The 23,408-nt window shown below is 36.0% G+C and overlaps 3 protein-coding genes across 3 annotated transcripts in view; 1 reads left to right on the top strand and 2 right to left on the bottom strand.

Annotated features, from left to right (window-relative positions):
- The first annotated feature begins 298 nt into the window (after nucleotides 1-298).
- LOC107044768 (RAB6A-GEF complex partner protein 2) lies at nucleotides 299-8,031 on the top strand. Its single transcript, XM_015266794.1, has 6 exons — nucleotides 299-567; nucleotides 4,176-4,297; nucleotides 4,990-5,097; nucleotides 5,178-5,327; nucleotides 5,412-5,524; nucleotides 7,089-8,031. Exons 1-6 carry the CDS (start codon nucleotides 446-448, stop codon nucleotides 7,614-7,616), a joined length of 1,143 nt encoding a protein of 380 aa, XP_015122280.1. The 5' UTR covers nucleotides 299-445; the 3' UTR covers nucleotides 7,617-8,031.
- A 4,027-nt stretch (nucleotides 8,032-12,058) lies between these two features.
- LOC107044770 lies at nucleotides 12,059-19,187 on the bottom strand. The gene is made up of 3 exons (XM_015266796.1): nucleotides 18,444-19,187; nucleotides 17,309-17,630; nucleotides 12,059-12,901 (listed from the first exon to the last, which is right to left on the bottom strand). The coding sequence occupies exons 1-3, from the start codon at nucleotides 18,483-18,485 to the stop codon at nucleotides 12,495-12,497; spliced, it is 771 nt and encodes a 256-aa protein (XP_015122282.1). The 5' UTR covers nucleotides 18,486-19,187; the 3' UTR covers nucleotides 12,059-12,494.
- Nucleotides 19,188-19,415: 228 nt separating this feature from the next.
- LOC107044769 (isotocin receptor) overlaps nucleotides 19,416-23,408 on the bottom strand; it is a 12,160-nt gene continuing 8,167 nt past the window's right edge. The window contains exons 4-7 of the mRNA XM_015266795.1: nucleotides 22,687-22,781; nucleotides 22,302-22,597; nucleotides 20,746-20,889; nucleotides 19,416-20,444 (exon numbers count right to left, since the gene is read on the bottom strand). Of these exons, the coding sequence (XP_015122281.1) occupies nucleotides 20,296-20,444; nucleotides 20,746-20,889; nucleotides 22,302-22,597; nucleotides 22,687-22,781 (684 nt within the window). The 3' untranslated portion in view covers nucleotides 19,416-20,295. The remainder of the gene's footprint in view (nucleotides 20,445-20,745; nucleotides 20,890-22,301; nucleotides 22,598-22,686; nucleotides 22,782-23,408) is intronic.

The following is a 23,408-nucleotide window of genomic DNA, read 5'->3' as shown; positions in this document are numbered from 1 at the left end:
AAAAACCTAGCGAATTCGTTAGACAATTCTATTGGATTTCTATTGGATTTTCTAGTAGTTTTTGGCCGATTCTCTTAAACTAAATGCCCTGTATTAAATTGCATTATATTTCTGCTTATATCAGTCATGTTAGATTTTTAATTCATTGACATTGATTTTTAGCACTAAAGCACCGATTGTTCGCGAACGCGCGCAACTGCGCGCGTTATGGATCTAATTTTTACCAAGTGTTTCATACGTGTCATTCTGATTGGAGGAATGAGCGAGCCAATGGCAGCCTAACTAGCGTCAGAGACCAGCTGTGATCACACATCCCTCGACAGAAAATAATATGCTTGAAAAAATGGTAATGAAGTCGTTTGAAATGTGAATAATTCGGTGCGAAAGTGTTGAAACATGTCAATTGTTGCATATTTATTGAGTGTTCTTTAAGAATTTAATCGATATGATAGAAATAGTTGCTAAATTGACTAAAGGCTCGGTGTATTTTTCTGGTGAGGTTATAGAGTGCTATGTGACATTCACAAATCCATTGAATCCAATCCACCAAAAGTCCCAGAGTCACAGGTAATTGCCTCACAATTATTTTGTATTTTTAGCAATCATTTTTTTATTAATATAAACTTTTTCCATGCTGTTCAGTTCGAAAATGAAAGTATTATAAACACATAAGTTAAATTTTGAAGATTAAAATCTGATATAAATTCAAAACAGTAGTTAATATGGATGAAAACATTCTGGTTGGGTCTGTGCTCAATTGGCCGTCAAGTATTATATTGATAATAATCAATTTAGAAGTGGCGAAATCACATAGACTTATGAGAAAATGAATTTTCTGAGGGGTAACGAGAAGATTAAAATGTAGAAAAAATCTGGAAACATCAGAAATATTTTCGGCGGATATTGTCATGGATAGGGCTTCTAAATGCTTCAAAATAAGATGTCAAATTTTTCCAAATTTTTCTGAGGCTTTACTGCAGTGTAATTTTAAAAATCGGAAAAAGTGTGGCGCGACGCTCATAGCACGACCAGTGTTAACTCGTCAGCACTCGAGTTATATGAGTTTCTCTTGCAAAAATTTTCAGGATATGGGAAACATGGTCAAAAAATTGAGATTTTGGACTGAAACTTTTTGATTGCCTCAGGCAACTGTCCCCCTTTCCTCTGGGGTCACTATAAACCGTCTAGTATGTTCCAATAAATTATAAAAAAAGATTTTATCGAGCCCGAACGAGGAGTATGTGTGATTCTCTCGGCGCGAGTGCTAACGGATTAATGTCACAAAGGGCCAAAAGTCACTTCCAACAAAATTAATAAACCAATCGCAATAAACAAATTAATATGAGATACGAGTAATATAGAGGTCTCCTTAAAAGTATTATGGAGTGAATAGATAAATTGAGTAATAATACTGATACATCATTGGACATTCGATGAAGGACAGTGATCGTAATAAATTAATAATAAAAAATAGAATGAGTGACAAATACAGCATTTGAATATTACGTGTTTGTGTGTTGAGAAACAGAAACTGTACTTTATTTTGTCGATGATACTGCCTCAAAGGAAGTTACAACAGAATATGGGACAAGTATGGCAGAATTTCAAAAGCGATTACAGTTCAAAATTTATCTAATTCACACTGTCCGAGGAATTTTCATCACTGAAACCGTTAGCGAATGATGCAGCGACAACAGCAATGTAGAAAGGGAATGAGAAAATCATAAGTTTAATAGATTGAATTGATAAATATACCTAATCCTGGTACAAATAAAATTCCTAACTCAAGTAAAACTTCAAATCAATTAGTATGGAAAGTATTCCCGAAGATGATTTTGATGTGCCCAATGAATAATTCGTAAGATACTCACATAGAAAAAAATAAAATGGAAATAGTTTGTATAAATCAAAACTAGTTTGTTATCATTTGACAATTAGGTATAAATCATTTGAAAACTATTAATAAGAATAAATGAATAAATTTAAAAAAGGCCTGAGAAACAGACATTACTTATCGTGAGTGGGTATTTACAATAAAAATGAAAAAATGTATATCTATATGAGGTATTCCATGCCAAATGAGTCAACGGCTAACCCTCACCCTCTTGAAAATTGATGTCGATTTTTTCTATCATTAGGGGGCTTAAAAAACTATCCCTCAAATTTTTTCTGATTTTTTTGACAGCCCAGTTCGGAAATATCATTTTTTTCAAATTGTTCCGTTTTTTTACAATAACTCGAGTTCTACTCATCCGATTTCGATTTATTAGGGGGAAAAATTTTCCATTTTTCAGCACCTATAAGAATGTTTTTTTTTAAATTTTTTTCCAATCTTTAGATGCTTGAAATAATGAATTTTCGAAAAAAAAAGTTGAAAAACTTGAATTTTGCCAATTACGTTACGGTCGATTTTTTTTTTTCAGTAATTCTTATAATGAAAACGAAAATTTTGAGCCGTCATACATGTTGGGTTCCATCCAGGATCTATTTTTTTAAAATTTTTTCTTTTTAAAATTGCGAAAATTTGGTGAAAACACCGTAAAACGACTTTAATTATGTATCGAAAAAATATGTAATATATAGGCATATATTTAAATTTACTTCATACTGTTTATAATCAAAGTCAACCAATGACATTTTGGGGTATTTTGACCGAAGTCGCGGAATTTTGAGAATAAAAAATTGAAAATAAAAAAGATCTAAAACGAAACCCAACATGTATGACGGCTCAAAATTTTTGTTTTTATTATAGGAATTTCTGAAAAAAAAATTAAAATAGTCAACCGTGACGTAATTAGCCAAATTCAAGTTTTTCAACTTTTTTTTTGAAAATTCGTTATTTCGAGCATCTAGAGATTGGAAAAAATTTGGACAAAAAACATTCTTATAGGTGGTGAAAAATGGAAAATTTTGATCCCTGATAAATCGAAATCGGATGAGTAGAACTCGAGTTATTGTAAAAAAAACGAACAATTTGAAAAAAAATATTTCCGAACTGGGCTGTCAAAAAAATCTTAAAAAATTTGAGAGATAGTTTTTCAAGCTCCCCAATCGTAGAAAAAATCGCCATCAATTTTCAAGAGGGTGAGGGTCAGCCGTTGACTCATTTGACATGGAATACCTCATATACATAGGGGACGGTGGGGCAAAATGAAACACGGGGCAAAATGAAACAGCAAGAAAATCTTGTGATCTAAGGGAGATAGAACGATTTTCATGAAAACCTTGTTTGTAGAAAATTTTACAAGCTACAAGAAAGGTCCTCTTCAAAAATGTCCTATTTCCTTTAGATGACGAGATTTTCCCACTGTTTCATTTTGCCCCGTGTTTCATTTTGCCCCATGCTCCCCTACATAAAATGAACCAGAAAAGAATAAAGTAAAAGTGAATTTAGATATCTATTGAAATATCCAACTCAGCTTCTTGTTAGAGTTTTTAGTTCGAAATATCCGACGTATTACAACATCAGGAATTTCATGGTCAACATTGATAATAGAATTTGCTAATCAGTCAAATTCATTATTTCATCGTAGGAAAAAGGGAAACCATGCATGAAAAAATTCAATAGAAAAATCGTAGCGAATTCGCTAGACAATTCTATTGGTTTTCTATTGAACTTTCTATTAGTTTTTGGCCGATTCGTTTTTTCTTTGTGACTATTGAACAGCCGAAACGACAAACTACTATCCCTCATTTCATAAAAAACGAGCATTCGCCGGGATCAAAATACGTATGGGAACATCGAGTAACGAAGAAGTAGTGCTAGAAATTATATTTCTTGCACAGAGAATAAGATTTTTTTGAAAAGACAGTGTATTTTTGCAATAAAAATTTTCAATCTCGGCGCACGCTTTACATGTGTGGCACAAAAAATCCTTTTTTGATCATTTTTAACAAACAGTTTTTTTTTGGCACGAGTAAGACTTGTTTGAGAACTTTACTGTTTTTCTCTCAGTGTAGTCTTCGAGAGCCGGAGTTCGACAGCCAGAGTAAAGCCGAGAGGCGTCTTCTACGTGCGACTAAATAAAGAATTACAGTCACATTAAATTCACAGAGTTATTCCAATTCTACCCATAATTCCAATAAGGCATTCGAAATTTATTTTTTCTCGTTGCATCAATGACCCAACTGGAGTTTATTCACACTACTTCAATGCATTTTTGTTGGGTTTTTAGTGACGTCTTCGAGGGTTTGGCATGGGCAAGTGCTCAGGTTCATTGTCAATGCTCCACAAATGCAAAAGTAGTTCTCACGGAGAAAATCAGTGCCACGAGTCGATTGGGAGTTATAAATGCAGGTAAATCTGGAAATAAAAAAATATCACGAAACATTGTCAACTTTCTTCGGTGCTAAGTCATGTGGAATATATGTGATATATATGTTAAACCCTCTTGTGATTAAGATGGTTGATAGATTCTTCAAAGAATGTGAATTGAATATTTAGTTGAAAAAAAAGAAAATCTGGAAATAATAGGGAACTTGCATGAATTTTTTTCAATTTTCCAATCCCAAGTTTGGGACCTGAACAATTCATTTTTCATTTACACACGTGTGAAATATTACTCATTAATTAATAATTAATTGTTAAAAGTTTAAGATTTCAAACGCTTTGAAATCGCTCATGACGTCACACAGACGGTCGATCACTGGACCAGTCACAGAATGTCTCGAGCCGACCTAACCCAATCTTGAGGTGCGCCTCGACCAATGGAGGACGATAACTCCCCACTCTCTTCTTTTCCGACCAATGAAGTGTTACCTGACCGTCTTCGTGACGTCATGACCGAAAAATTGGCCTCGAAAACGACTAATTTTCAATTAATTATCATAAGATATCTAGGCAATATTTCTCCATAATTTTCGCCGTTTAGCTATCCATATGTTACGAGGAATGTGTGAATAGGGGGATTAGAAGGAATTAAGCTTCATGCAAGTTACCTATTGTAGTAGAATAGTGATACTTCATGATACTTTTATAAATATTTCTAGACACGACGTTTGCACCCGGACAGCAGGATAACGGCCACGCAGTGGTGAATACGAAACCAAAAATTTTATTCTGTGATTTGAGATTATCTCCTGGAGAAAGTAAAACATGTAAGCAGTAATTACTGTCTTTATTTGATCCAAGGAGAGGAGAGTATTTCCAAAACTCTTTAATCCTGTTTCGTTCACAGATATTTATCGAGAGACTATTCCAAGTGATGCACCCCCCTCTTACCGAGGTCATGCAGTGAAATACTCTTATAAGATAACGGTGGGGACACAGAGGGTCACGTCACCAATAAAACTCCTTCGAATTCCCTTCAGAGTTCTCTCATTAAGTGGTAAAATATTAATTAAACATTCATTCGCCTGGATTGAAGTAGATACAAATTTTATGGAGTATTTTTTGTTTTTCACCCTTCTAGAATTGCCAGAAGTGGCGATCTGCAATGACAGTGTCGATCTCAGTCCAAATAATCCATTCATGGAGACTCAGGAACGTGAAACACCCCTGGACATTGCTCTTCAAACCCTTCAGGTACTCACAAGATTGAAATAGCGTTTTGGAAATCAAATCAATCAAAATTGCGTCGCACAATTTGTTATTGAGTTAGAACATATTTTCGTGCATTTCTTTTTCAAAAGACAATTTTCTCATGATCACTGAAAAAATCGTCAGTAAAATCGATTCATTTACAATTTAGGAATTGGTTTCAGTCACGCAAGGATGAGTTTCAAAAATTCTATTGGATGTCTATTGAACTTCAATTGAAACAAGTGGATATTTGCATTTTTTTATCAATGAGTATATTGTTGCTAATAAATTAGCAACATTTCATGCATTTCGATTGATCCGTTACTAAAAATTACGAAAAAATTGCAGGCGGCTGCATCTTTGATATAGCTGTAATTGTACGTGGATACATCCATGGTCTTTCCTTCTTTCTCGAATTTTCTGGAAATTCCTTGAATTTTTTTGAAATTTCAAGAAACTTCTCGAATTACCTCGAAATGTCTGAAATTTTCTAGACTTCCGATAGATGGCGCTGCACATAAGGACCGTTTCCCAAAATGACCCCCCATATTGAAACCATAGACGTATCCACGTCAATATCTACACTGACTTTATCACTTTACCAAATTTTTACACTCTTTACTTTATACGATGTTAACTCTTTGATTGCCAATTCACAACTGCCGGCGGAGCGTGCCGATCTGCCTTTTATAGGGAATTTTGAATCTAGAAATTTCTGCATTGGAAATTTACATGACTAACAACCTGTCGGTATCTTGCCGATCGATCGACGGTTGGTAATGTATCTACAGTCTGCAACGCCGATAGATGGCGCGACTGCACAAGCATTTTTTACCGAACAACCCCTCAAAACGAAACCATAGACATATCCACGTCAAAAGAGCACATACATGCACATATTTGGTTAGCAGCGAATCAAAACCAAAAGTTGACAAATTTTCAGTGCAACACAGCGTCCTTGGGTGCTCAGCAATCCACCGAAATTCACAAAACTCGAACGGAGCGCGTGAATGACACAACACACGAGCGCGCAGTACACTAAACTAACTCACAAAGTGCACGATCAAAAATGCACTCCAATTTTGTTGAATAGTCGCGAACGTTAACACGCTTCATTTAGGCGGTTAAAACGCGGAAAAACTATTCGTTCGATCACGTCGGGGTCACCAGTTGTAGCGGTTTAGTGCGGGTCGTGAAATAAGAACTCGTGGTTGTGGAATAAAGACGTTTGTATTTAGATTTAAAGAGATGTGTTTTCATCGTGTTTCGGTATCGGACTGAATCGGACTGAATATTTTGGTCGGGAATACGAGGGTTTATATACCTTTTATTATGGAAGGTTCGAGAATTGTCCAGAAATTTCGTGAGGAACAAGGATAGGATGATATTTGTCTCGAATACGACAATAGAGAATATTCGAGACGCGTTAATCGAAATTCGACATCATAATTCGTTTGTGGCTCGCGCCACAAAAAAAAATCTCAATTTTTTCATGATCTACTCTATGCCTTATTTCACTTTTGAAGAAATATTATAATAAATGTTTCACTTGTTATTCCTTCCGCAGAACTTGACAGCAAGACGTAGTCCAAATTTCTACAACATAACAAACGGTCGAGGGCGAGTCGTTCGCTTTTGCCTCTTCAAAAGCTCTTACAAACTGGGTGAAGACATCGTGGGGACCTTTGACTTCTCCAACGCGACAGTCTCCTGCGCCCAACTATCAGTCTCGTTACAATCAGAAGAGCACGTTGCAGAGGACTACAGGCGACGCAAGGGGAGCCCAACGCTAGTCAACTACAACAAGCACCACGAGGTGTGCCTAGGCCTGAAGTATTCCCAACTGGTCCTCCCTATTCCCTTCCACGTGACTCCAGACTTCACCACTGACTTTGTGATGCTGAAATGGAGACTGCACTTTGAATTCGTGACGACTCTGAAGCTCCTGGAAACGCCGAAGGAGAATATCATGAACTGGCAGGGACCAGCCAGTTTAGACGTGGAGACCATGATCTGGGATTTGCCTTTGCATATTTATCCGTCTATTGCTCCTGCGAATTCTAATCAACAGACTAAGTACAGCATTACGATCTAGGGGAGAAATTGACCGAATAAATAAGTCCATTAGGAACGTCTTGCGCTTTCTCTAGGAAATTCTATCGATACGTATGAAAAAATTCAGTAGAAAAGCTTAGTGATGTCGATAGAAAATTCTGTTGGAATTCTATAAAAATTGTATGGGGATTCTATTGAAATTCTAGGGAATTCTCGTTAAAATTCTATTTTTTGTGCAGATTCTATTAGACATTTCCTAGGAAAAAGTCAATAGATTTCGATTTCTCTGTTTGAATTTTTCTCTTGAGGTTTTTTTATTAAAATTATTGTACACCTATTTTTTAGGTTTTTCCGCTATATTTGGCTTTGTTCTGCATTGCAGGATCCGAGTGAAAAAAACTTGGAAAATTCATGCCCAAGTATTCTTATAGAAAAAATTCCAACACAATATTCATATAGAAAAATCGAAATCTATTGACTTTTTCCTATCAAATATCTCATAGAATCAACGCAAAAAATAAATAGAATTTTAACGAGAAATTTTAATAGAATTTCTAGAGAATTCCAAGAGAATTTTCCAACGATTTCGGTAAGTTTTTCTATTGAATTTTTTCATACGTGAAATCACGAGTTGTCGAGATAAACGCTCAATCAGCAAATATATCAAATTTCTCCTTCAGAATGGCATTTAATTGAGTACAGAATAAAATGTTAAATTTGTAAAATTAAGAAATAAAAATTGTATTTTGCATATTCAAGGTATTGTAACATAAAATATCATAATATCTGAAATCACTCAATATACATTAGGATGGCTCATATGTAAAAAAAATTGAATTTCATAATTTTCGTGTTTGATAAAGATAACCAATGACATGGAAAGTACATGTGAATTTTTTCAACATTTTTGAATCATTTTTCAAGGTTGCGCCGTGTAGTTTTATTTCTTATGGACTTTTACACGCATCGTAGAGATCGAATGTGTCAATAATTTTTTAAAAACTCAATTATTACATCCCCCGGTGTTTCCCCTCCGTGAACCGTTCAGAGGGAGGTTTAAGAACAGAATTAATTTTTGTCTCAACAGAAAACTTATTACTTATCAAAATGAAAATCCTCATTTCTACTCAATTCAGTGATTTTTAGACGCCTTTAGCACGCTGAGTATCTGGCCGTTTTTCATCCCGATTCGGTTGATGGATTATGGAACTATCTGACAATAATTCAAAGAAAAAAATTTTCTTCCCCAATCGAATTCTGAAAAAAATGCGAAAGATAATTCCTAAATTTCCAGTAAAGACAGGTGTCCGGCTCATGCGGTGCTTTTACAACGGTCGTAAACACAGAAATTGAGCCTAGGCAAAAATTTTGACCTGCCGAACTAACCTGCGTTGGGAAGGGACTGAACTCGCATCGTAGAGCTGCTTTAAAATTTAGCTAAAATTTTGTATATAGTTTTCATGTTTTCGGATGATGCATTCATGAAAAAACGATAAGAACAGAGGAAAACCTTCTATGATGACTGTAGTGCGTCAGTAATACGCTTCAGGCGGCAGAAGGGGGCAAGGAAAATCCACGATAATGTCAGGGAGTGGTGGAAGAGGGGATTCCATTCATTAGGCCAGAAAAATTGTTCTTCAATATTTCATGTATCAAGTTTTTAATAACTTCTTTTTCTTCGGTTTTTTGTATTTTTTACTCTTTGATTATTTTTGATACATTGAGAATTTTATATTTCCCATATATTTGAAAGAAGTGTCAACTACATTTGTAACAAAAAAGGCATTAGACAAACCTAACTTAATCCGAAGAAATCCTGGGAGCGTTTATTCAACTCAGAAGGTTAATTATGCTTATTTCCTTCAACTCTATTTTATATCATTATTTTTCGAAACATTTTAATTAATGTCATACATCCTTCAGATTGAAAAAATATATTTTGCCCATGAGGACTATCCAATTCTCAATATATCGAGAATAATCAAAGAGTATATAAAAGAATATAAAAAAAAACAATTACCTAGGTGACTCACCCAAACCCTCACTCGGAGCCATACTTACTACCTGACACGGGCGTATCATTGAGGATATTTAACTTCTACCCAAGTTTTATGACCTCTACTGCCAGTAGGTCAAAAATGTCAGTCAAACTTTAAACACACGGCGCGACCATCAAAATGCAGTTTAAAAATATGAAAAAATTCACAGGGTATTTTATTAACTGAAGAATCATTTTTTGAGACGAAATAGGAAATATTCAGGAATACCCGTAAAATGGGCCACCCTAATATACATACATATATTTTTTGAGAATCCTTGGTCTTTATTCCGGAATTCGCATACTCTAATTTATAATAGGGAGAAATAAAACAAAAAATTAGAATTTTCTCAATCGAAACCATTTAGCACCAAAGATTACTTAAAGTAGTATAAACACTCCTTTCGTCATACTCCAGTTGAGTGTAACGAAAAGAAATCAATTCAAAATGCGTAAGAAAATATTTATAATTGCTCATTTTCTATATCATTTCTAACTTCGATAAGTGTGAGAAATTAATACATTAATTATTATCTGTAATACTAGACTGTCAAGTGACTACAGATTTCACCAGAAGGTTTCTACTCACAGGAGCTTCCATTAGAAATTTATTTCAGATCCTAATCTTTAAAAATCGAGGCGTGTTCATACTACTTTAACAACGTATCATTGATTTCTTCAATCAATTGAACATTTTCTTTGGCTTAAAACTTCGGTAATAACATCGATTCCCCTGAAAAAATAGAAAACATGAGTTTTTCATTTTTTCGTATTCTTAATTCCTACGCGGAGACAAAGTTCGAGAAGAATTACCGAACAGGTTAAGTAATCGACCAACTCGATTTTCAATATTTTTTCACCGTATATCGGGGAAAAAGTGCGACATGAATTCGCGATCGCAACGTAGATGTGGGAGCTATCAAGTGGTCTCTACATTAACTACTTTTGGCGGGCAACCAATGAGATCACTGGGTTCTCTTTGATCTCATTGGTTGAGCTCCATCATTGGTCCCCTCCTAGGGATCTCATTGGTTACTCCCCAAGAGTAGTTAATGTAGAGACCACTTGATAGCTCCCACATCTACGCTGCGATCGCGAATAGTGAATTTTTTTTCGTTGGCCCGGGAAAATTTACTGAACGTAAACTAGATTAGTTTATATTATATTATTAACTTGAAAATGAAAAATCATAAGTTCATGAAATGTCGATGTTTCATTAGGAGTAGAAACTCCCCAGGTGGTTTTTAGAAAAGTGTGTGTGTAGCCACTTTTTTCGATAACGCTTCCAGGCGAACGCGTAGTGCGATCGAAATGAAGTTAGTCACGATCGATAGGCATTCACTTGCTTAAGATTGGATTAGGTTGGGAGAGAAGATCCCCCACCCCTTTTTGAGTTTTTCAAAAAAGAAGTGTCAAAATTGAAATTCGGAGAATTGGAATTTGGAAGAACTGAAATGTTTCATAAGAAATTTCCGAATTTCCAATTTTAAATTTCAACTCTCATCGCGAATTATACATGTATCCCTTAAAGGGACCCATGAAGCAAATTTCAAATTTTTTCAATTTATTTTTCGCCTTTTCTGTCTTCAGGATTAAATTAAGTTACTTCGATTCATTCTTATTCTTCATATATATATTTTTGAAATAACCCCATCAAATACATTTTCGAATAATCAAAGAATACCCATCAATTCGATTTCTATCTGTGTCTTTTGATAGAATGATGAATGTAATGAATGGCATTGAATAGCAAAAATCACGAACTGGAGACTGAAAATTTTTAAAAAGGGATAATCGGCTAGAAAATGGAAAAATTTGTTTTTCTTCATTTGTGTCGGTAGAAACTTGAAGTTACTGTTTTTTCTTCAAATATGGAAAGGATATGAATATTTTCAAGTTTTCTGATCTCATCTTAGCGAGAAGAAATGAAAACATGGAAAATGACGTGGGCGGAAAGAAATAAAACATTAAATTTTTCAACGTCTCCGGAAAGTTTTAAAATCGATATATTTTTTCGAATAATGAAAGAATACTCATAAATTCGATTTCTATCCTTGTTTTTCGATAGAATAAATAGAATAAATGATAAAAGGTAAGAATTAGAGACTAAAAATTTTATGCGATTATTATTATGTAATAATAATTACATTTCGCAGCACGATTACATTTCGTACACTGAGAGAAAAATCGAAATAACATCACAAAAATCATTTCTTGAGCGAAAAACATTCCATACATATTTGATCAATTTATGATAGGTTTCAGACAAGAAATTGGTGCTTTTCGGGCTAAGGAGGAAGTTACTGAATGAAAAGATGTCTTTTTTATAAATGAGATAATATTCCTTCAGAGACTAGAATAGTTTGACAGAAGGAAAAGAAGCTATTGCTTCCCTTCGAACTCAACGCGATTGAGCGTAAGCGACTGTTATATTTTTTTAATATCTGGAGGTTTTCCTCTGCATAAACTCTCTATTCATTCAATATGAAAGTCTCTGATTCATGATTTACTAAATCGAAGCTTTTGATGTTTTTAGCCATTTTTTCATATTCTGACACGAAAAAACCGATTTCTTGTGGCAATAAATTCTCATTTTATCATGAAATGTTCATGTTCAAGTCATGAACATTTCATCGAAATCTAACATCGTCTGAAACATTATCCCGAATTTTTATCCCAAGAAATTTATCCTCAAGAGATGAGAAATTTGGCGCTAGAAATTAGTTTTGTGATATTATGACGATATTTCTCTCAGTGTACAGTAAAATTTGCCACCATTTTCTAGGTAATTTTTATCCAACTTTCCTCTCCGTGTAGAACAATTTTCCAACTCCCAATTGCACTTCATAACGATTATTCTTCGTTTAAAAATATCAGTCATCAAGAATGTAGATTGTAACGGAAGTCTTGTCCCTCATCATCGAGTGATCTAGTGACCGGCGGTAGTCCGGGTGGAGCAAGGGGCGGCATGAAAGGCGCGTGATAATCGTATCTGTAGTAAGCCAGAGACTCCCACCTCCCCGGATGCTGCACCTCGTAAGATCCAACCGGTGAATTCGCCCCATAATAACTCGGCCTCTCCGGAATACTGGGGACGTACGGGTACTGAGGCTCCAGAAGACTCTGAAGATGCCTGATGTAGGTGATTGCATGCCTCAATGACTCAATCTTCGATAGTTTTTTTCCCGGAGGCTTGCAGATTGGCAACTTGGATCTCAATAGTTCAAACGCACGATTCATGTCGCGCATTCGCGTGCGTTCACGATCGCATGCCGATTTTTTGTAATCTGAAAAATATAAAGTAGAAAAAAAAACAAATAAAATTGGGGAAAACACGTATGAAAAAATTTAATAAAAAACCGTAGCGAATTTGTTGGAAAATTCTATTGAAATTTCTTCTGTTAAAATTATTGGGCACGAATTTTCTAAGTTTTTTCCGCTATTGCGAAGTTTAGAACTCGAATACCCTATCTATCGGACGGGATAGGAACCCGTGTAAGTAGGTTGCAAGCCCTATCTCTCCCAAGGAGCTACTGTTGAGTGGCGAAAATGTGAACCCGTGCAAGTAGGGTCGGCGACCTACGCCCCGCCCCTCATCGGAGTTCCTAACATTTTTTTTCATTTTGCATTACAAGATCCGAACGAAAAAAACTTACAAAATTCATGCCCAAGTATTCTTATAGAAAAAACTAGGGGGCTATGCTCCCTGCTGGCTCCGCTCGCCAACCCTCATATCCTTCATGACCCCCGTGATCCTTATTCTGACGTTTAACATCCTAAATCTGACCCTTGTGATCCTTATTTGGATCCTTAATGTGACCCTCATTATAACCCTTGTGGCCCTTATTTTGACCCGCGTGCCCCTTGGTTTCTGAACCTTGGTTTTTGACCCAAATGTCTCTTATTTGGACCCTTACTCTGACCCATGTAACCCTTAATCTGATCCTTGTAACACTTATTTAGACCCTTCATTTGACCCTTGTCACCCTTATTTGAGTTCTTAATCTGACCCTTGTGACCCTTATTCTGAGACATGTGACCCTTATTTTGACACTCATGACTATTATTCTGACCCTTGTGACTCTTATTTTGACCCTCATGATCCTTCTTTTAGCCCTTGTGACCCTCATAACCCTTATTCTGACTCTCATGACGCTTGTGACCCTTAAATTCGGAGTTTAAATTTTGAGGACCAAATTTTTATCACCAGAAGTCAATGTGGATTTTTATAATATAGAGATTCCAAGAGAGTTTTCATACAGAAAAATCGAAATTTATTGACTTTTTCCTATCAAATATCTCATAGAATCGGCGCAAAAAACAAATAGAACTTTAACGAGAATTTCCTAAAATTTTAATAGAATCACAATAGAGTTTCTAGAGAATTCGCTAAGTTTTTCTATTGAATTTTTTTATTCGTGAACATCTAGATTTGTTTTCCTTTGTCTATCAGTCGAGGAAGACATCAAACTTTTTTCACTTGAAGTTTATTCCAATTGCAGTTTACCCAGTTTTGCATAAAGATTTTCAAAGTTTCACTTCATTTTTTTTATGAGAGAAGAAAACAAAGTGAAAGAAATTTCGAATATTTATGTAGACGAATTTTTGACACGTGTGTGAATGCAGTCGCAAGAACTGATCGAAAACAAAAATCCTCGTCAACCCCCAACAGTAACTTCAAATTTCTCGTTACCCAAATTACTTGAATTAACTCTTGCCATGGAGAAATGATCATCGGCCCCTATTTTCATCATGAGGAGAAGTCGAAAAGGCACGAGACTCAACGAAGCCCAGTTTTTCGACTCGTCCCTCCGCCCGTTGACAAAAAAAATAAAAAAATTGCGGCTATTTCCACAATCATCGAAAGAGGTTCTCCCTCTGGAAACCGATCTCGAAGATGTGACTAAAGTAAGACACAATCCCCAGCCTCTGGTGAGGGACCAGCCCTCCACCGAAATCACGAGAATAAATTACGTCGATGCGAGGAAAATTTCGGCTATCAAAGGACATGATGAAAATCGTCAAGACATTTCGATTCAGATGTGTTCTAACGAGCTTCTAGAGGAATCGCCACCTGCATCTGCTGTAAACGGAGAGAATGAACAGTTCCTGATTATTTCTGATGAAGTCTCAGCGATCGAGAGCTTCAGATTCGAAGAAATCGCCGAAAATCCTGCGTCCGTAACCTCGAAAGGACACGACGGAGGTGAGGACCTCAAAGGAGAGCTGTTCCAAGGTCAAGAAAGTGGGGGGGTTGCCCCTCAAGTCGTTGAAAATACCTTCCTGAAGATAGAGGACTCCAAGAGGGAAGAGAAGACCTGGTGGAGGATGATCATCGACTTCCTGGGGTTTTTGTGGTGGAGACGAGAGGACAAACGCGGGAGTAGGAATAGAACGAAGAAGTCAGAGGGGAGAACTCTCCTTACGGGGAATAAGGAGAATACTCGGATTAAACAGATCTACATTTCTTCCTTGGAAAGAGACATCAAGGAGAAAAAGAGGGCTAGGAGCCTCAAACCCTTTGACAAACGTGGGGATGATGAACTTCAGGAATACGAGAAGCTCAAGATAAGGCAGATGAGCAGTCCTTTGTATTGAAGTCGTTAATAAAAATGAATCATGTATGAAAAAATGTTAGTGGAAATCTAGCGAATTCGCTGGAAAATTTGATTGAATTTCTACAGGACTTTTATTGAAAATTCTAGTAGTTTATCGCCGATTTCATTGGGAAATCTCATAGCTTTGCTGCGCGTTTTTTTCGATAGCAAATGTTCAATAAAATCCATTTATAGAATAAATCAATAGATTTGATTTTTTATCACTTGTGCGGAAAAAGGTTATCCACATTGTGATGGAAAATAAGGTTCGACAGTCGTTGGAAAAGGTTTTTTGACCCTTGGGAGGGCAGCACTCGCCTTCGGCGAGTACAATTTGGCGAACTACAATTGAGAAATATTTGATGATCATTGACTTGCTGGGGTTCTTGTGGTGGAGACGAGAGGAAAAACACGGGGGTAGGAATAGAACGAACAATTCAGAGGGGAGAACTCTCCTTACAGGGAATAAGGAGAATACTCGGATTGAACAGATCTATATTTCTTCCTTGGGAAGAGACGTCAAGGAGAAGAAGAGGGTTAGGAGCCTCAAACCCTTTGACAAACGTGGGGATGATGAGCTTCAGGAATACGAGAAGCTCAAGATAAGGCAGATGAGCAGTCCTTTGTATTAAAGTCGTTAATAAAGATGAATCACGTATGAAAAAATTTTAGTGAAAATCTAGCGAATTCGCTGGAAAATTTGATTGAATTTCTTTAGGACTTCTATTGAAAATTCTAGTAATTTATTGCCGATTCCACCGAAAAATCTCATAGCTTTACTGCGCGTTTTTTTCAATAGCAATTATTCAATAAAAACAATTTATAACAAAAATTAGAATTATGGAATTTGATTTTTTATCACTTATGTGGAAAGTGAAATTTTACTCACGCTTCGCGTGAACAATCCCCACCTGAGAATCGTCGCGAATTTCACCTGAGAAACCCCGAGAATACGCGTTGATTTCTATCATCATTATTATTATTATTATGATTATCTCTTTCTTCTATACAACCGATTGCCTTTTTTACAGTTCTATCTCTCCCCTCAGCCCTTCGATAAAATGTTGCTAGAAAAATTTTATTTGTACATTTTATTTGTACTTTAATGAATTTGAAACAGCGCCTTTGACGAAACCATCAGAAAGCTCACTTTCAGGGAAATGCCTGAAAAATTAAAAATTTTCAACAACTATCAGCTATAATACCCCAAGACCTTCAAAATTATCGGATATTTCCCGAATGTTTTGTTGCATAGCAATGAGAGGGATTAGTTTTGCAGATTAAAACCCCGAGCGCGCAGCGCGACGGATTTTACTGCAAAACTGATCCCGACTGTTGATATGCAGGAAAAGTTGAGCGAATTATCCGATGAATTTTGAAGGTCGAGGGGGATTCGGAGGACAATTTTTTCATTTCTGATTTTGGCCGATCAGGGTGCAGTGTTCGGGGTTACGGGACACATTTCACCAAAAAGTGAGGAATATCTGTCAAATTCGTAGAAAACAATTGACAGGCTACAGGGAAATTATCAGTGTGAAACGCGTCACGTGACCCCGAATACTGCACTCTGGTCAAAATCAGAATTGAGGAAATTGTCATAAAAATTAAATCAACCAATATAGCTATCGTAATCATGTTTTAACTTCGACTTAATGGCATTAAAACAAACATTTTCAGTCATGGTTGAATTCATTTGAAGCGTGATATTCAAAGATATCCCCGGAATTCTGATTTTCAAAAAATACAAAATTTTTGTAAATTTTCAAATAAATCAAAATAACGATTATTGCTATCGCCTTCATCTTCGAACTCGGCCAATAGGACATTCAAACGAATTTTTGAAGCCATCATTCAATCAATTCAGAACATTTTTTTGTAGTTATTGTGGGACAGCCGATTTTCGAAAAATCGAAAATAACAAAAACTAATTAACGAATTAAATTTTAATTAATGGCGATTAATAGGATTCAACAATTGAAGAAAAACAGATTTAATTCCATCCATTCATTAGCGAACAAATGAAGAAAAGCTTTGCTCAAACTTTCCTTCAGTGTTTGAGAAAAAAATCCAAAAAACTAAACCCTCAAAAAATAATACCTCTCTCAGTCTGCGAGGGTTCCCTTTGCACGGCCCTGATATTCGCCTGGAGTATCTCCAGATGGGGATGAGGTCCCACGACCTCCGGCTCAGGTACCCGTATCACCAGAACACCGTCAGGTGTTCGCTCCTGCCATCGTTTCCTCAAGCTCTGTCTTCGCGAAACAGCTGGTTCCTCCGGGGACGACTTGAATCCCTCATTTTTCACCTCAACAGCCTTCATCTCCTCCTTCGCCAACTGTTGCTTCTTTGCCACCTCATCCAGATCCAGAAGCACTGGATACCGGTGGGAAAATTCCTCCTCGTTGCTCTCATTGTCCGACTGCAAATCATCACATACTCCACTCACAAAAATTCATTCAACAGGAAAATAAACTTAACGGGGACCCTGGTGAAATTTTGAAGTCTTCAGTTGATAAAACTAACGATAATATGGAAGTATAATTGCTCGTATTTTTCAGATTTACTCATAAGTAAATATTAAAGTTTATACGAGTTATTCCATGCCAAATGAGTTAATGGCTGACCCTCACCCTCTTGGAAATTGATCTCGATATTTTTTACGATTGGGGGGGCTAGAAAAACTATCTCTCAATTTTTTCAGATTTATTCGACAGCCCATTTCGGAGATATGATTTTTTCTTTGTTTTTTCGTTTTTTTAATAACTCGGGTTCTATTCCACCGATTTTAATTTATGACGCCTCAAAAATTTCCATTTTCTACCATCAAATTTTTCTCACGCAAGTTAACTGACAAATTTGATGATTGAAAATGGTTGAATCTATAGTATGGTTTATACCAAACTGTAAAAGATACTTGCATATCTTTAATCGAGATAGTCGAAAAAAATACCTAGTTTTATTCCATGGAATCTAACGAACATTTTGAAATAAGAAGTTTGAATGGAATGAAATTGTGGTGCGAAGGGGCATTTTAAAGCCAAAAATACGAAAAACGACGTTTTCGCCTGACGTACTGGGTAAAATGGATTGGGTACGAAATTTTTCTTAGTTTCTCAGGTATCATATACCAAAAGTCACTCGATGGTTATTTTCATAAACCGAAGACTTTCAAATTTCACATTGCAAATTTCACCAGGGTTTCCCCTTTAAAAATTATTTCAGGAGTCAATACCTTGTTCGAAAATTCACTTTTGATACTCGCGGTTTTTTCCATTATTCGAATAAAAAATGAGGTAAAATCAATTTTTGATTATGAAAATTTGCTGATTAAAACTGTTTTTCACTTTTTTGCTGCTCTGGATTTTCGAAACTGTTAAACACGAAACGGCTCGTTCAAGACGCAGAATGTGACTATTAGGGACATGCGTTTCAGTACCTACGGATAAGATGTAGATCGAAGACGGACACTTTCGTTATTAATGTTAATTTTATCCGTTTATTAAGTATTCAGGTGTTCACACAGAGGTTCTCAAATAATAGGTATTTGGATGATACGTCTCTGCATTGTTGGATCATCGATCAATACGTCAGGCCTGGAGGCGTAAATACGGAGTCCCCTTCGTCTTTTTAATCCGTTTAGGAGGCCTTCAACTTCGTCAACATATTTTTCCTCGCTAAAATGTTTTTTCCACTATTTTAAACGTTAAGAATATTTTTGTTGCCTGAAAAAATTGAATAAAATGTTTAAAAAATTGTGGAAAATTTAGGGTTTTTTTTTTACACTGTATTGAAGCGGTGGTTTTCCTTTTTCAGAAATTCTTTCAGGCTTTTTGGAAATGTTGGGAAAGTGCGGGGAGAAAGGGAAAATGGTCAGCCCTGGGGTGAGCTTGAGATTAGCATAAGTGTGAAAAGAAGCATCGTTAGAGATCAGAATAAAAGCGAGAATGTAAATACGTTTTCGAAATAATAATGGAGGCTTCCCCCTCTTTCGTCAATAGAAGGAATACAATGAGGTGGGAACAGGGGGACCTGAGGAGAAAATACACTCCGCCTGTTTGTTTTTCGAAAACCCTTTCCTTTTTCATCTTTTATGGAAAATAACAGTTCAGTACAGGGAGAAAAAAGTGAGAGAAAAATTATCGAATGACTCAAGTAATTCACCCTATATTAGGGAAAAAGTGCGAGACGAATAGTGATTTTTGTAAAAGAAACTGCGCCACGGAAAAGTTTTGTTTGATTTTTACTGAACAGTAGAAATTCTTGGAAAATATACAGGAATGAAGACAAAGCCAAGTGAGAAATGGCAAATGAATGGCCATAGGGCACAAAGAGATGTCTATGAGAAAAATATTTCTAAATCGAATAAATGGGTCATGACAACACAATGTCCCTTAAAGTAAAAATTGTCGCTTATGATTTATTAATTATTAAATTATCTCTTTGATGAGTGATTTCACGAGAAAATGTTACATAAACTTTTTTGTAGAATGCGAAATTTCCAGCAAAAGCCATCTAGTGACACTATCTTCTAAAATGAATGAATATGGGATTATTTGCATAATTAACAAATTCCCATTCAAATGGATTTATTAATTACTGAATTATCTTAATGACTGATTTTACAAGGAAATATGATAAAACCGTTTTTTGTTAAGAGGAGAACTTCCGATGAAAAGTGCTTATTACATTTTCTTTTAAAATGAATAATGAGTTTAGTATTTCCATCATTAGTGAATGTTGATCATCTCTGGAATGAGTGGAAAATCCCATTTTACAAAAAATATTTCTTACCGTTTTCCTCTAAAATTAATTATCTAATTTGCAAACATTCATCAAAGATTCATCCAAATCGATCGAAGAAATGATTTGTTAATTATATTGAATTACCTCTTTAATGAGTGTCTTACGAGAGAATGTGACAGGACTTTTTTTAGAATTAATTTCCAACAAAAAAATTTTATGATACGTATCACTCAGCTCTTGATCTTGTACAAGATGTTTCTTATAATTCCACAACTGAATTCTTTATTCGTTCATTAAAAAATTGTAAAACTAGAGATTAGGTATTCTTAATTGTCATTGGATTACAGAGATTCTCGGAGGTTTCTCAATGGTTCTGGATCAGACGCTCGGGGCGTCTTCCCTCGGTACATTGAACTGGCGAGGCGCACCATTGTCCCGATTATTGTGGATCTCGTTGAAGAATTTGTTGAATGATGAGAGAAATCACTGTCTGGGGAAGATAATTTTTGGGGGTGAGAATTGACATTTTATTAATGTCAATTCTCAATTGACAATGTCTAATTGATTTTCTATAGAAAAGTTTTGTTTGATTTTCTTGATGAAAACAAAATAAAAATGAAACGAAAAATACTTGGAAAATTTGAGCCGAGGAAGTTCCATTGACTTTTTCTATAGAATATTTTCCATTAAACATTTTAATAGAAAATCCAATAAAATTGTCTACCGAATTCGCTAGGTTTTTTTACTAATTTTTTTGTCCGTGATGTCTGAGTTTTGGTGCTTTGACTCACCGAACGTCATCGACCGGCCGAGGATCAGTTTCTTTATGTACTTTTTTAATGTCGATCGCAATTCTCGGTTGAATCCCATATAGATCCAGGGGTTCACACAGCTTGTGAGACTGCTGAGGAGTGAGAGAATTGCGAAGGCCGGACCTGCAGATGATCATGCCATTATTCATTGAAAGTAATATACATATACAAATTAAACGGGGGTCTTTTTATTTGGCGTAGAAAAAAATAAGAATACGGTAGAATTTTTTTTCTCGATATGATAGACATTCTTTAACCCTAATCTTGTCACCATACATGATCTTGCGACTTTGATTACTCCGCGGGGATTCGCTGTCGTGTTATTTAGGCTTCAACGTTTCCGAATTCACTCTGCAGGGTCCGGGCGCGTTTAGCGAGTTTCCGGCAACGTCGCGTCACGGGCGATGTCATTTAACACGGAAAAAAATAATGTGTCTGTTGGAAATAATTTGTTTTCTTTAACAATTTAAAATTAAAAAATTTAAATCTAAAAAACTTTTCGGAAACCCAGTCAATAAAAATAGCTGTGGAGGGACTCTTGATCTCGATAGCGGATATCTGATCATCGGATATCTAACTAGTATTTTTCGTCACTAGGTCGAAAGAAATTTTTTTGGCGAATATGAGTTTGCAGCCCGAGTCGAAAGCGAAGGATTCAATGATATCAGCTAGAATAGTATATTTCGATACGAGTGAGATGGAATATTCACGAGTGTGAAGTTTGCAATCACACGAGCGAATTATCAGTAGCTGCCAATCACACGAGCTGAAAATTTTCGTCTCACATGTGTCGCACAATATTTTTTGACAGTGATGTTACGTTCGGCGAGTGGCCGAACTGTGCCTTTTTCGTTTACAAGTAAACGAAAAGATTTCTCGTTTACGAGTAAACGAAAGGGCACTTTTCGGCACGAGGTGAATATAGCAGCAGTGTCAAAATTGTTTTTTTTTGGCCAAGTGACGAACGATATTTTTTGTCATGATGGCCAATATTGTTTGTCATTATAGCAGGAATAACAAAAGAAAGAAGAAAAATATTGGACCCAACCCATTTTACCCCGTACGTCATGCGAAAACGTCGTTTTTCATGTTTTTGACTTTGAAATGCTCCTCGCACCACAATTTTCATACGGTTAATTTTTTTTTGGAAAATATTCGTTAAATTCCATAAAATAAAACAAAGTATTCTTTCGATTATCGCAATTAGATCATGGGGAAATTAAGTTACGGACATTCTAATCAGTGTTCAATATCACCGGTAATTGGTGATAGTTCCCTCAAAATCAATTACATGTTCCAGGAAATCGATAACATAGTCCTGAAAATAAAAAAAAAGTTTTTGTTCCTATGAAAAAACCCGTTGAATTTCTCAGAAGTAACTAGCGTATTTAGAGAATAATTCTATGCGATTTTTTAGTAGAAGGTTGATTTTTCGACAAAAAATTTTCCGGCATTAACAAAAAAACAGAAGAATTGACATTGTTAGGACTCCACCATTCAATTATGGATTAAAATTGTTTTCATTAATTATGAACCTTCGTAAAAAGATGTTTTTACAGCATCAGGATCGAAGGCAGCCCACAGTTGACATCCAACAAACGGAGCACTAGTTATAACATGAAGGCTGACCACAGTGATCATCTGTTTAACAGTCTTAATCCTCGCCCTTGAAATCACCGGCTCTCGATTATTTTCCCTCGAGTCCATCCTCTTGACCTCGCCCCTGTGTCCAAACACAGTAATTTCAGTGTTCTTCCATATTTCCGCGCAAACGCTCACGTAAGTGTACACCAGCACTGAGAAGGGCAACAGTAGCACTGTTATGCTGTACCTGTCAGTGCGTGGAATAACAGAAAAAATCATAATGACTGATTTGTTTATCATTTTCCTGAGTCGAGGGTCGGACAATGAATCAATTACCAGGTGACGTAGGCTCTCTGGCCGTGGGGTGGGGTGAAGTCAGCCCAGCAGTCCCAAATGCGGGGAGAAATTTCTTGATATGAGAAAATAAAAATCTGAAATGACGAATTATAAATATTAGAAAAGAATTTAATTGTTCTTATTTCGTGTAGAGCAATCCCCGAAAATGTTCATTCCTTATAGAACATTTGACCCTAAGTTTCCGGATATTTTTCAATTGATTTTATTATTTAAACTTTGCAGGTCTGACTTTGAATCTTGATATTGAACCGTTAGAAAACACTGTTTTAAGCTGAAAAAAAATTAGAAAGTTTACTTTTGGAGAGAGATTGATGAAATAATCAAACAAGTGGCTCATTGCACAGGTCTAAATCAAGTATCGTTTTTTTTTTTGTTAAAAAGTAGCAATTTGCTTCTGAATGCATTAATGGAATTAAAATGAAAAGTGTATATTCGGTATTCTGTCATTAATTTCAGATTAGTAGGGATCCTTCCTGAAGTTTAACGTCGGGAAAATTCAATAGTTTTTTTTTCTTCTCGTATACCCTTTCGGGTCTTTACGATTTGTTTCCTTCCCACCTCCCAACCCCCTGTACCGCATTCGCCGAAGGACAAGGGAAAACCTCATTTGAGGGAAAAACCTGCCTAGGTACAGTCGTCTCTTGCGATACTCCCGCTTGACAATGAAACCGTGAGATTTAGAGTATCACAAATTTTGCCCC

This window comes from Diachasma alloeum, unplaced genomic scaffold (genome assembly GCF_001412515.2).
Source record: "Diachasma alloeum isolate Michigan unplaced genomic scaffold, Dall2.0 Dall_scaffold_00798, whole genome shotgun sequence".
NCBI classification, from domain to species: Eukaryota; Metazoa; Arthropoda; class Insecta; order Hymenoptera; family Braconidae; genus Diachasma; species Diachasma alloeum.
This window is presented reverse-complemented; position numbering and strand designations above follow the sequence as displayed.

Excerpts from the sequence above, each read along its gene's own strand:
- LOC107044770 (XM_015266796.1), bottom strand. The coding sequence starts at position 18,485 with ATGGAAAAAACCGCGAGTATCAAAAGTGAATTTTCGAACAAG. Across the intron at positions 17,631-18,443 it reads AAAGTGAATTTTCGAACAAG|TCGGACAATGAGAGCAACGA; the intron begins GTATTGACTCCT and ends GATGATTTGCAG. Across the intron at positions 12,902-17,308 it reads ACCCTCGCAGACTGAGAGAG|ATTACAAAAAATCGGCATGC; the intron begins GTATTATTTTTT and ends TATATTTTTCAG.
- LOC107044768 (XM_015266794.1), top strand. The coding sequence starts at position 446 with ATGATAGAAATAGTTGCTAAATTGACTAAAGGCTCGGTGTATTTTTCT. Across the intron at positions 4,298-4,989 it reads ATTGGGAGTTATAAATGCAG|ACACGACGTTTGCACCCGGA; the intron begins GTAAATCTGGAA and ends AAATATTTCTAG. Across the intron at positions 5,328-5,411 it reads CAGAGTTCTCTCATTAAGTG|AATTGCCAGAAGTGGCGATC; the intron begins GTAAAATATTAA and ends TCACCCTTCTAG.